We start from the raw sequence: 13437 nt of genomic DNA on the forward strand, positions 1-13437 counted from the left end.
TATTGCTTCTGAAATTTTTGACTTGGCACCCGGAAAAAGACAGCCCGTATGTATTTTCAACTGGTCAGGCAAAGTGACAATAGACGTTGTTGAGATAATGTGGGATCTCCTTAAGACACACGCCAGCGGCAACGCGTAATAAATTAAAGAAAAACTTTAGAGTTGGAGTTAATCAGAAAGGGAAAACTATAAACGTTGTAGCGGCAACGTGTAATAAATTAAAGAAGAAGCTTTAGTGTTGGAGTTAATCAGAAAGGGAATACTGTAAACGTTGTAGCAGCAACGTGTAAGAAATTGAAGAAGAAGCTTTAGATTTGGATTTAATCAGAAAGGGAATATTGTAAACGTTGTAGCGGCAGCGCGTAATTGATTAAAGAAGAAGCTTTCGTGAGCACAATTCTTGGTACCTTCCGCCCAGTTTGCTCATGCAAGCTAGTTTCCTTCAAACGCCCCAATAGTTGTTTGAACTGTGGTTTCAGGATTTCCGGTTTTAATGTTTATATAACAATCATTTTTTATATAACGATCAATAAGCTGCTATAATTAGATGAGAAAAAATAAAGTCTGATTTAAATCCAAGATGAAATAAATAAGATCAAAAAAAGCTATGCGGACTGGTTTTTCTCTCATAAGCTAAATTGTTATTACGGTTATTCCTCTCAAGTTCCGTATTTATCGGATTGACGCCTCACCTCGATTATGGGCCCTTCCCTCTCCTTCTGCTTCCCCCTCCCCACCCCCCTGCTTGCAAAAAAATCGTAGTGTATAGGAGGAGGCTCTTTAGAAGGCGATGGTTAACGGGTAAAATGTCGGCCATTTTACGGCTAGCGGTTAAATTCCTTCCTTTGTGATTACTAAGAAAATTTTTACTGTTAACTTTTTTGCGACTAAAGGTTAAAATTTGCCAATTTTTCCGCCTAACGGCTAAACTTTTAGGCCGTTTTATGCCTAACGGTTAACCCGATCGAGAGCCTCTAAGAGGAGTGTAACTTATTCAATATTTCCTTACAATCTCGAAAATCATTGCCTATGGTACATCTTCGTGTATTCTAGGTAATTAGAGTTAAAGTGCCCATGACACGAAATTTTTTTGGCGTAAATATTTAGCTTATTAAGTGTAAAAACCAATTTCCATAAAAGAAAAATTTCAAAAAACTTAAAACTCGGTTTTTTCGGGCCCTAAAGCGCTTTTATTTTGTCTTAAACAATTAGCGGGTGATAAAGTAGAAAATTGTGAAACTTTCTTCTAGATTTGTCCTACTTCCGGCTCCACCATAGTTGCCGACGGCAATTTTAAAAACAGCTATTAACTGGAAAATGCAAACAAAATTTCGTGATCTATATGACAACAAACCCAAATAAAGACCTAAAATAATAGGTTTCAGTGTGAATCATCAAAATGAAATATTCAAATGTTCACATCACTTCCACAGCAAGCGGTAATACAAATAGAGGTGTTTGTGACTTCCATAAGATAATACTTGACTTTAACGGTGACTGAAGAACGCGTCTACGAAATGTCCACGAACTTGAGCGCAACAATGAATGCAACTCAGCCCTCGAACTGCTATAATTCCACAGCATTGAGGATTGGGCACACAATTGCTTACTGCGTAATATTTATTATTTCTGTGGTTGGAAATTCCTTTATTGGAATAATTGTTTACAAGACAAAAACCATGCGAAAACCCATCAACTATCTAATTGTGAACATGGCTATGTCAGACCTACTGTTCCCGATAATCTTGATCCCGAAAACTGTAGTAGAGATACATGACGATGATTGGCCCATTAGAGGCCATCTTGGCGAGGTTTTGTGTAAGCTCGCTCCTTTTTCAGCCGATCTCTCCTCTGCTGTGTCAATTCAGAGCCTTGAGCTCATAGCAGTGGATCGATTTGTAACTGTGGTATTTCCCCTCCGTTCTCCGCTCTTCAGTTCAAAATTGTATCGCTTCTTTATTCTCGCCACGTGGATCATCGCCATGGCTACATTCATCCCGTATCTGGTCGCGTTCAAGCTGGTCGAATATGATCATGAGTACAAGTGTGTGCGGCAATGGATGCGTGTTTTTGACGATTCCTCGTCGGTGACAAAATACTTTATGGCACTTTTTATTACATTTTTTTATATTCCCTTCGTTCTGATGTTTATTCTATATCTTGCCATTTTTTTGAAACTGAAGTCCCAGAGAGGACCAGGCGAACACTCAATGAACGCTCAAATTCAGCGTTTGAGAAGGGAGAGAAATGCGCTGAAGCTTTCCATTGCTATTGTGTTAGGGTTCGCTGTATGCTGGATTCCATTCAGTATTTTTGCATTAGTACGTATGTTTGTAGATGAAAACAATGCTACAATGTCCTGTGGATTCAAACAGTTATTAGAGCAAGTTGCTATACTACTGAGTCGAACAAATAGCGCTATGAACCCCTGCATCTGTTTTATTTTCAGTGGAAATTATCGCCAAGGTCTTAAGAATCTCCTCGGCTGCTGAGTGAGTTGCCAGGGCTAATAAAGATGCAATGTAACATCATGGCAGCCGCTTTGGAATATAATAAGAATTGTTTGTAAACTGAACTGAAACTAAATTAAATACTTCATTATGAAAAGTAAAGAACATCCACACTGAGGGGTTTAGAAACGAATCTGTTGCCGAAAAAACATTTTTTTCCTAAGGGTGAACCGTTGATATGCATTAAGGAATCCTGTCAACGTCGCATTAGAAACAACTATGAATAAAAAGTTTTAATTCCTGTCGGATATGGAATATCATCTTCATTTGGATTATATTATAAATACCATACAGAACACAGGGAGAAACTTATCATTTTATCAATCACTTTATAGAAGATACGACCATGTCAGATGTATTAATCCAAATTGTCTAGATTCCGAACGCTCAATCACCAACTTTGTTTCGTGAGGAAACATTTACTTTGCATCAAATATTGCTTACTTCTGTTAAGAATACCATATAAGAAAGTTTTTCATTAGGCCTCGTTTGTTCAAACAGGTGCTCATACTGGTAAAACTTTAGCAAACACCTAAATGGAGATTCAAAAATAGGACGCGATATGCTGGCGACATCCTGACGCAAGTATCAAATAGTTGATTCTCTCAATCGTATATTGTGGGTGGAAAAATATCTGAAAGAGGAAAGCTACTGACAACAGAATATAAACATTTAATATTCTCTTGCTATTGATTAAACAATTCTGTTCAAATAGAGTCCGCTTGTTGACGTCTGTCAGATCTCTTTTCTTTATTTCGAATAGTAACATTCAGTAAATAAAGTTTTCTTGTCTTCCCACCCCCTCAATTTCTTCATGAATCTCGCCTGTCGGAGGCTTACAGTCAGGAAAGGCAGGCGCGGAGGCAGGCGCATAAAAGATGGCACGCAGAGGTTTCCTTGGACGTAGTTTCGTTTTATATTTCTTAATTGAAATAAGAGAAAGAGCTGCCAATGACTCACTTATTTAGTACAAAATTGTCGAGAAATCATGACTAGTTAATGAGATGAAAGAGATCACGGATTCTTTTACACTTTACCCCCCTATAATTCTGATTAAGATTTCATATATAATATAAACATATTCAAATTAAATAAAGACAGACGAAAAGATATGAACATGTTCAAATAAAGACAGACGGAACTTAATCACTTCTTACTACAGGCTTCAGATAACACCCAGTTTTCATGAAGCATAATGGGGGACGAATTTTAAAAATGTCTTTTTCCTTTACACTTCGGCCGTCAGAATCGAGAAAATGTCAGATCTGTGAAATAAAGTCATCTGTGTCGCAAATTCGCTCTTGTGTAATTGTATGTAAATTTCCCAAATGCTTCTGATGGAAAAAATAATATTATCTATTCATCAGACAAAACAGTGATATGGTCTTGTGGATTTTAATATTTCACGGAGATTGTCCGATTTTTTATGTACTCATACTGTGCTGATACCTCTGCATTTGTTTTATTTCCATTGGACATTACCGCCAGGGTCCTAAAAATCCCTTCATTTGCTTCTCCATAGCGCTAAGGGCTAATCAGGTTGCGCCGCCGTAGCTAAGCCCCGCACTATAAAATGCTCATCAGTCGCAATCAAGGATAAATTTCGTACTGACCGTTTTAATCAGAACTTAAGGAAAGTCAAGTTTACAGTAAAAAAATATCTTTTTAATAAAAGTTCTTAGTTGAATAAAGGCCTATTTACACGGTACGACTTTGTCGCATGCGACAAGCTTACGACAGGCCTACGACACGAATTGTATCGTGTAAATCAAACCTACCACTCGCTTACGACTGTCGTGCACGTCACGAAAAATGTCGTAGGATTTTAAAACATGTTTGAAAACGCTGCGACAATCGTAGCCGAAATTGATAGAAAATGACGTATTTTGTGACAAATTTCTACTGAGTAGGGGAGGAAGGTGAAATTTTCTTGCGTCAAAATGGCGGAGGAAGTCGCCTCCGGAAAGTCGAAGACTGCTTCCAAAGCGAAAAATACATTCTCAGATGAGGAAACAGAGAATATGATATCACTGTGGAGCGAGGAAGAGGTTCTTTTCCTTCTCTTGCAAATTATTGAAACAATGACCGCGGCCGAAACGAGTGGAATTGCACGCGATTTTGGCATGTCGTAGGTGAAAATGTCGTGCGCGTGTAAATTGTCCTAAGTCATGTCGTAGGCCTGTCGTAAGCTTGTCGCATGCGACAAAGTCGTACCGTGTAAATAGGCCTTAACAAAGGTGAACTTTGTCGATTGTCAGTTTGACGTTTTTAAAAACTATGATGATAAAGACGTTCATTGGTCCCTCTTGAAACTGATCGCTCATTTGCATTCAGCGGCATGTCAAAAAATCAGAAGAAGATAAGAAGCCAGGTATAAAAGCTTAATTTTTTATAACGGAAAATCTTGTTAAACTCAAAAAAACTTTATGGGAGTTTTGGTGACGAAAATAAATTAACAAGTTAATGAAATTAACTCCCCGAAAAGATGTACAAGACATAAGCAAGAAGCGTATTCCTGTCTGAATGGACTTCAATATAAACTAACTAATTCAAGCAAAATTACGCTGCTTTGTCTGGTCATGCAGTTCTTATTTTAAAAGTTGGGTTCAGAGCCAAAGAATGGTTAAAAGAAGGGAAATTATCGTTTGCCTAAAACAACCTCAGGAGATACGGTTCATCGAAACCGATATTTATTCTTTTTTCACTCTTTCGTCTTCTTTTTTTCTTTGATAGTCATTCACCTGTACTTTGGTTTTACCGCGGAGACTGAAATTTGCCGCTCGGCGATGTTTACATTTTGACTAGATGGACTCGCCGAGGCACATATGGTTGATGAGCTTCTGCTGTCGTTTAAGTCAACTATTTATCTCCATTTGCTATTATACTTTTTAAATCGAAAGAAAGAAAATGCAAAATTTTTACAGAGCGGCTTTACGATACAAATGGCCGGAATACTTTGATTAAAAAGCTGTCACCGTTAAAAGCATTTCGAAATTCGTTAAATAGAAAGTGACTTATTAATTGAGCTGACAGTTTGAAATTCCCAAAAAGGAATGTTTACACGAAAAGTAGTCTCGCAATATGCAAAGGTGTTTGAAGATAAAGACCGCTTAATTAAGTTATTATGACAGAGATAATTTACCGCAAGGTTGTTTTGTAGCTATTGTTTTTGTAGTTAAATAGGGCGAATGAAAGGTTTTTTATTATTTAAAAAGTTATTTCAAAGCAGTCACAACATGAATCAAGAAGAGCATGGAACTTCAATTTCTAAGATTGATCTTTTCCAGCACCAGTCATTTCAGTTGGCGCTAAACTTAAATGATCCGCTCAGCTGAAGGGAAGTTCGTGAACAAAGTACCATCAGGCACAAGCTTATTAGATTCAAATTGCTAACTAGGGTTGAGCCCTGTGCATAAAAATTATGTGTAAATACCGTGGCTTTGACATATTTCATCGGCAGGTCTTTCAAAAGACATAGTAATTAGGCGGCGTTTTCAATGCAAACATCCATGGGGGGTCTTTTTCCGTTGACGTGTTCAGTTCACAAACGTCTTAAAACCAAATGACCACTGAGAAAATAAAAATTACTGAAACCATCAATTCGTACCACTAAAGATCTTAATATGTGAACTGGAATCGGGAAACTTCGATTACATGCTGTATTTCAAAACGTAATACGTTTTAACCTTAAACAATCCTGGCGGCAAGAACATGTAGTTTAACAAATGAATTTATATTTTTAGTTGGGGTTTTGCGAAGTCTACAAATGGGTAGATGTGTTTATCGTCACTAACGGCGCCGCATCTCAGCTTCAGCATAACGTATGAGAGCGGTGTCGAGTTCCAAATTTGCCGTCGGGGTTTCCGTTCTCAGTGAACGCAAATTTTTGGTCATTTCACGTTGATGTTTTGCAGAGAACAGCTAAAAAAATGTAGGAAATTTAAAACGCACGTACTGAGCTATTTGTTCTACTAATTAGACCTTTTGTTTTGCTCCGTCCTCTTCTTCGGGGCCGTCTGAGTATAAAAAGGGGCTCATTAATACTACTTTTGAATAATCACTTTGAGGCAAAGTTTAAGGTAGGGAAACAACTCAATCGACCCCGCAAAAAAAAAAACAACCAGATATCTTGTCTACTGGTATTCTGGCACTTGCTCATTCAAAATGACCGGCCAAGGAAGTTGAAATAAACCAACATCTTCAAAATCCTCAGAAAAAAGTCACTTCAGACTGCACGACTTCATGTATATACCTAACTGGTAGCTCAAAGAATTTTTATGGAAATTTGCATGACAGCTTAAACCATTATTTAGAATAGTTATGGCTTAATGATCGTTTGATATATATAATTCTAAGTACATGATTTGTAAACATTTCTTTGTAGACTACTGTCGATGAATTTTTCCTAAGAAGTAAAAGGATCAGATAAAAATAAGATCGAATTGATCGCATGTAGCTTCGAGTTAATAAAGACAAAACACATCACTTAACTACAACTCCTTCACAACCATTGTGTTCGCGAAAACTTAACTCGGCCGACCGCGCCTTGTTATACCAGAAAACATATAATTAAATCCTCTTTTTTACAATAAAAAGCAAGTTAACATGTTTTTTGAATGAGTGTGTCTGAAATGGTTTTTAAACGAAGGGATGAGAGCAATAGAAAGCATAACATCTGTTTATTCTTTGGCGTCAGAAATAAATAGAGATATCAAAGAAGTACATGGGACATTAGGGTTTGACTGAATTAGGAAAACAAATTGATCGAGAACTGCAAGAAATTTTGCACTTTTTATACTTCATCAATTCCTTCCTCATATCACTGGCCACTTTATAATTTGCTTTTACCTCGGGGAATTCATGACATTTTTCACTCAGTAATATTTACAACTTGAATAACTGACCTCACCAGAGCACTTAACATAAGTGCGTTTATGCGGTCGTTTATGGCAACGGAAAACAGTAAAGTTAAATTTTTCAGTTTACTAGGTTTTTCACAAAAGAATCTCTTGATTTCTGTATAATCCTTTAAAATACTGTGTACTACATCTTGCAACATTTTCCTTCACTTATTATAAGCCGCCATCACATGGAGCCAGCTGTCAAACGTAATTCAATAAATAACGCTATTTCAGTTTTTGCTTTCCAGTCATATGCTAAACATTTATTGGCTTTTTAATTCAGATCACGCCTCGCAGGGGAAGGAAGCAGACAGCTTTCATTCTAACCTCTTTCCCCGTTTTCCGTCCCAAGAAAAAAGATACGCATAACTTGACATATTCCTCGCTGTTAGCTCATATTAGTTTTTCACGACTTATCCTGGATGGGAAACTGACATCCGTCAATCGTCTGGTACGAAAATAGTATGCAAACAAACGATCAAGAAACAACCACAACAATTATCATCAATTGACTGAAGCACAAATTTATTATTGAAAGCGTTTTACATACATGTCAAGGTGCGGAAACAGAAGAAAATGGAACTTTCAACAACTGTTCCTGAGGCCAATGATATTTCTATTTAAAGTACAATTATCCAAATGAGATCATTCCCAACTCTTTCATCTCGGCAACGACAGTTGTAGATACTTTTGCCAATCAAAATGAAGGTTCAGGGTACATCTGTCGATAGGCTTAAGTTTCTAGAGAAGCTAACATATGCAATTAAGAACAATAATAATATCTATGCAAATCATCACTGCGTTTAATTACAAAAAAAGATAGCGTTCAGAGCTGTTGGCTGAATGTCGGCAAACGTAACCGCAAAGATGAATGGAACACAGGTACTGAGCTGCTTAAATCCAGTTACTGAGGGAAAGAGAATCGGATTCAACTTTGCTTACAGCTTTTATAAAATAACAAAATACAAAATAAAGACAGGAAAAAAGTTAATAAGCGAGTAAGGAGAGGAGTTTTTGCTATGGGAAAAATCTTTTGGATCTGTTCCTCATAGAAAACTAAATCCAACTCAGTAAAAGAAGCTTGGCTAAAGACAGTTAATGAAAGTTAATGAAAAATATTTGTCAATAAACAGTTTTGTTTGTTTATTGAGAATATGGGTAGTTCTCTGAAAACTGCTCAAAGTCAAAGATTGGTTAAAAAAAGGGAAATTATCGTTTGCTTAAAACAACTTCAGGGATACGGTTCATCGAAACCGATATTTATTCTTTTTTACTCTTTCGTCCTTTTGTTCTTCTTTGATAGTCATATCACCTGTACTTTGGTTTTACCGCGGGGACTGAAATTTGTCCCTCGGCGATATTTACATTTGAAGAGTTCTCGCCGAAGTACAGAAGGTTGATGAGCGAATGCGGTCGTTTAAGACGTTTACAGCAACGGAGATATCATATTTGCTGTAATCCTCCATAATATCTTGAGTAAAATTAGAGAATAACAGTAATTTTGTTCGTGACTTGTGTGAATTTTTTTCGTTTCAAAAAGTGCAAAAAAGCTGAAAGTAGACGGAAAAACGCTGCATAGTCGCCTTTTGCAATACTATTTGCCGTTAACGTCACCTTTAATTTCTCTATTTTAGAACAACTTTCTTTCTCATTCGTGACGATTCTGAGACAAGTTGTCAACTGTCATTCAACGTCACTAAATTATTCTATTTCTGTACTCGCCATTCTATCATGTGCTTTATTCATGTTTGCCTTTAGATTCAGATCACGCCTTGTGTGGAACGACCTTCCTTAGAAATGACTTGTTTTTCCTCGTCTTCACCAATACCAATCATATCAAAAAGTTAAAAATAATTAGAGAATTCAAAACCATTTTTGTTCTTGACAATCCTATTTTAACTGACTCAATGCCTAACCTAAAAGATTAAATTATTACAGGTTCTCCTGGTGACTTATGAAGCCATACCATTTTTTATCGCACATAAGAAGTCGGCCTTATATTGTCCTGTACCCTTCCTTTTTGTTACAACTTGGTGAAAATTTTCTTTAAAACTCCAACAAGTCTACTGAGCAACAAGACTAATTAGTAAGTTCGAGGCTGGATTAAACTTTCGATGGCAACATAATTAAAAATAAATTCTGAATTGAAAAGAAAATTGTAGATCTTTTCGCTACCAGCCGTCAACCGTTATTCTATATCAGTAAACATCTGTGGCTGGGCTATTTCTGGAGCCATCGGAACAATATTGATCATAATTATAAAAACTCATATAAGATGGGCTCCTGCTTATAAACTTGAGAAAACTGTCCCTTTTGCCGACAATATTTGAAAACGCATATCGATTGCTTAATCTCGGACAACAGCTGATTCCAACCATACTTTTCTTAGTTAGAGGTCTCAGGTGAAGACTGTCGATTTTCTAGAATTTTCCCGGGTATGTTCATTAATTAAACATATGAAAGTTTGATCTATATAAGATGGATAGGCTGTGTTTTCATCCAGTCGAGTTTAGGTACCCACCGCAAGGCTGTTGGCTGAAGAAAAACCTGATCTCTTGGTATCGAAAAATGTCTGCAAACGTGACAGCAATGGTGAATGGAACACAGTCCATGTCGAGCTGCTTCAACCCCACAGCGACAAGAATTGGTGAAACCTTCGCCTACTGTCTACTATTTGTTGTGTCGCTGGCTGCGAATACCTTCATTGGAATAATTGTCTATAGGACGAAAACTATGAGAACACCAATCAACATTTTGATTGTCAACATGGCACTCTCCGATCTGTTGTTCCCGATTTTCAGCTTTCCTCGAATTCTTGTAGAGATAAACACGGCTGGCCACTGGCTGGTCAGCGGTCCGTTTGGCAAAGCGGCGTGTAAACTGAGTTCCTTCGCTGGAGATGTCTCAACTCTAGTGTCAACACAGAGCCTTTTGTTGATCGCAGTGGATCGATTTGGGGCTGTAGTATTTCCTCTCCGTTCCCCACTGATTAGTTCAAAGCAGTGCCGGTACTTCATTCTCGTCATTTGGATCGTCGCCATGGCAGTCCATTGCCCATATTTGATCGCCCTGAAAGTTGTCGAGTATCCAGAAGGGCTGTTTTGTAAGTGGCAGTGGAATGACACATTTGGAGAGTCCCTATCGCAGCAAACCTACATACTGGGATTGATCGTTGTTACCATCTATGTCCCTTTGGTTTTGATTGCCATACTTTATTTTGCCATTGCCTTAAGAATTAAATCGCAGAAGATTCCAGGGAAGCAATCAACTAACGCAAGAGAAAGGCGTTTGAAGAAAGAAAGAAATGTTCTTAATATGTCCGTTGCCATTGTCTTGGTGTTCGCCGTATGCTGGTTGCCATTCAGCATCGGCCTCTTGCTGTTCTTTTATTCATCAAACATAGCTATATGGTCATCTTGTGGCATGCAATACTTTGGAACTATTGCCCTTCTTCTGGCGCGCTCGTACTGTGCTGTAAATCCTTGCATATGTTTTATCTTCAGTGGTAATTATCGTCAAGGTCTCAAGAATCTCATCGGTTGTTTTCCTACAGGCGAAGCTGCTTAGTTATCGTTTTCTCCCCAGCCTTCTGCATGCTGTTTGGATTTATCCGCGCATTGATGTGGCTGAACATGCCCACCAGTTCTTTATTCCTATTTATAGAGAATTTGAGCAGAGACGTTTTTGAGACACGGGCGGCAACAGGATAAAGAATGGAACTAAATCTGGCGCGATTTGACGCTAATTCATCAACCGCAAGAAATAAGAACTTTTAACTTGCGGCTGCCGTCCGCGTCTGCCGTTGATGCTTAAGCTCCCTAATAACTACTCTAGCGAAGTAGCTGGTGCGGCCTAATCCATCCATCAACTGATTTACTGTTTAGTGACAGTACACTTTCCACATTTTACAACTCTGGCCTTCTTTTTCTGACTTGTTGAAACTGTTCGTAATCCCTTTTAGAAGAGCCTCGCTATATTGCTTCTGAAATTTTTGACTTGGCACCCGAAAAAAGACAGCCGGTATGTATTTTCAACTGGTCAGGGAATACTGTAAACGTTGTAGCGGTAACGCGTTATTAATTAAATAAGGAGCTTTAGAGTTGGAGTTAATCAGAAAGGGAACTGTAAACGTTGTAGCGGCAAAATGTAATAAATTAAAGAAGAAGCTTTGGCGTTGGAGTCTAACGGTTAACCCAATCGAGAGCCTCTATTAAATATTTCCTTACAATCTCGAAATTCACTGCCTATGGTACATTTTCGTGTATTGTTATTATTTATCATTTTGTGGCGAAATAAACTAAATACTTGCTGAAAATGAAAAATATCAAATAAGCGCCCTTCTCGAATAAGCGCTCACTCTGAAGGTCTCAAAATGTATTAAGCGCCTAGGGCGTTTACTCGAATAAATAAGGCGATCCTTGTTTTACGCACATGCACGACGTCGATTTAACCACGAACTTATATGAGAATTCATTGTCGGCGGAAAACTGCGATCCCTGATAGATTATACTGATGTTTTGAAAGTGACTTTCATTACTAAGAGTTTTGCTAGAATGCAGCTTTTAACAGGCTAAGCCCAAACACTAAAAGTAAAGAGTGCTTCATCATGCTTCAGAGTGATAATCTCTCAGCGGTTTTATTTTGTCTTAAAAGTGTCCCGTGGACTGGTAACGAATTAGCGGGTGATAACGTTGAAAACTGTCAAACTTTCTTCTAGATTTGTCCTTCTTCCGGCTCCACCATAGTTACCGACGTGTCTTCACAGTTTTCTACGTCACAGCTATGTAATATGATCGTTTTTGCCGCGCGCTTCATTGCGATACTTTTTAGGCGCCAAATCTTACTTTCAATGCACATAAAATTGGTTAAGGAGAACTCGCTAGGCGCTAAGGTCGATTATTTCTATCTTTAAAAACAGCTATTAACCGGAAAATGCAAAAAAAATTTCGCGTCACATGCACTTTAAGACATGATCCATGACAAAAAACCCAAACAATTTAAAAATTCAAACATCCCTTTTACAATTTCCTTTTTCACCTGCCGAAATGAGTTAAAGAATTCTAGGTAATTAGAGTTAAAGTGCCCATGACACGAAATTTTTTTGGCGTAAATATTTAGCTTATTATGTGTAAAAACCAATTCCCATAAAAGAAAAATTTCAAAAAAATTAGAACTCGGTTTTTTCAGGCCCTAAAGCGCTTTTATTTTGTCTTAAAAGTGTCCCGTGGACTGGTAACGAATTAGCGGGTGATAACGTAGAAAACTGTGAAACTTTCTTCTAGATTTCTCCTTCTTTCCGGCTCCACCATAGTTGCCGACGGCAATTTTAAAAACAGCTATTAACTGGAAACAACAACAAACCCAAATAAAGACCTAAAATAATTGGTTTCAGTGTGAATCATCAAAATGATATATTCAAATTTTCACATCACTTCCACAGCAAGCGGTAATACAAATAGAGGTGTTTGTGACTTCCATAAGATAATACTTGACTTTAACGGTGACTGAAGAACGCGTCTTCGAAATGTCCACGAACTTGAGCGCAACAATGAAAGCAACTCTGCTGTGTCAATTCAGAGCCTTGTGCTCATAGCAGTGGATCGATTTGTAGCTGTGGTATTTCCCCTCCGTTCCCCGCTCTTCAGTTCAAAATTGTATCGCTTCTTTATTCTCGCCACGTGGATCATTGCCATGGCTACATTCATCCCGTATCTGCTCTCGTTCAAGCTGGTCGAATATGATCATGAGTACAAGTGTGTGCGGCAATGGATGCGTGTCTTTGACGATTCCTCGTCGGTGACAAAATACTTTATGGCACTTTTTATTACATCTTTTTATATTCCCTTCGTTCTGATGTTTATTCTATATCTTGCCATTTTTTTGAAACTGAAGTCCCAGAGAGGACCAGGCGAACACTCAATGAACGTTCAAATTCAGCGCTTCAGAAGGGAGAGAAATGCGCTGAAGCTTTCCATTGCTATTGTGTTAGGGTTCGCTGTATGCTGGATTCCATTCAGTATTTTTGC

General features: G+C 37.9%; 2 protein-coding genes across 2 annotated transcripts; both read left to right on the forward strand.

Moving 5' to 3' along the window:
* Nucleotides 1–1517: 1517 nt before the first annotated feature.
* On the forward strand, nt 1518–2492 carry LOC136284022 (QRFP-like peptide receptor). Its single transcript, XM_066173733.1, has one exon. It carries the CDS (start codon nt 1518–1520, stop codon nt 2490–2492), a length of 975 nt encoding a protein of 324 aa, XP_066029830.1.
* A 7487-nt stretch (nt 2493–9979) lies between these two features.
* Nucleotides 9980–11054, forward strand: LOC131791768 (RYamide receptor-like). The gene has a single exon (XM_059109151.2). It carries the CDS (start codon nt 9980–9982, stop codon nt 10976–10978), a length of 999 nt encoding a protein of 332 aa, XP_058965134.2. The 3' UTR covers nt 10979–11054.
* Nucleotides 11055–13437: the final 2383 nt, after the last annotated feature.

This window comes from Pocillopora verrucosa, chromosome 10, assembly GCF_036669915.1.
Source record: "Pocillopora verrucosa isolate sample1 chromosome 10, ASM3666991v2, whole genome shotgun sequence".
In the NCBI taxonomy this organism is placed as follows: Eukaryota; Metazoa; Cnidaria; class Anthozoa; order Scleractinia; family Pocilloporidae; genus Pocillopora; species Pocillopora verrucosa.

Bases quoted from the DNA above. Each gene is read 5' to 3' on its own strand.
- LOC136284022 (XM_066173733.1), top strand. From the start codon at position 1,518: ATGTCCACGAACTTGAGCGCAACAATGAATGCAACTCAGCCCTCGAAC.
- LOC131791768 (XM_059109151.2), top strand. From the start codon at position 9,980: ATGTCTGCAAACGTGACAGCAATGGTGAATGGAACACAGTCCATGTCG.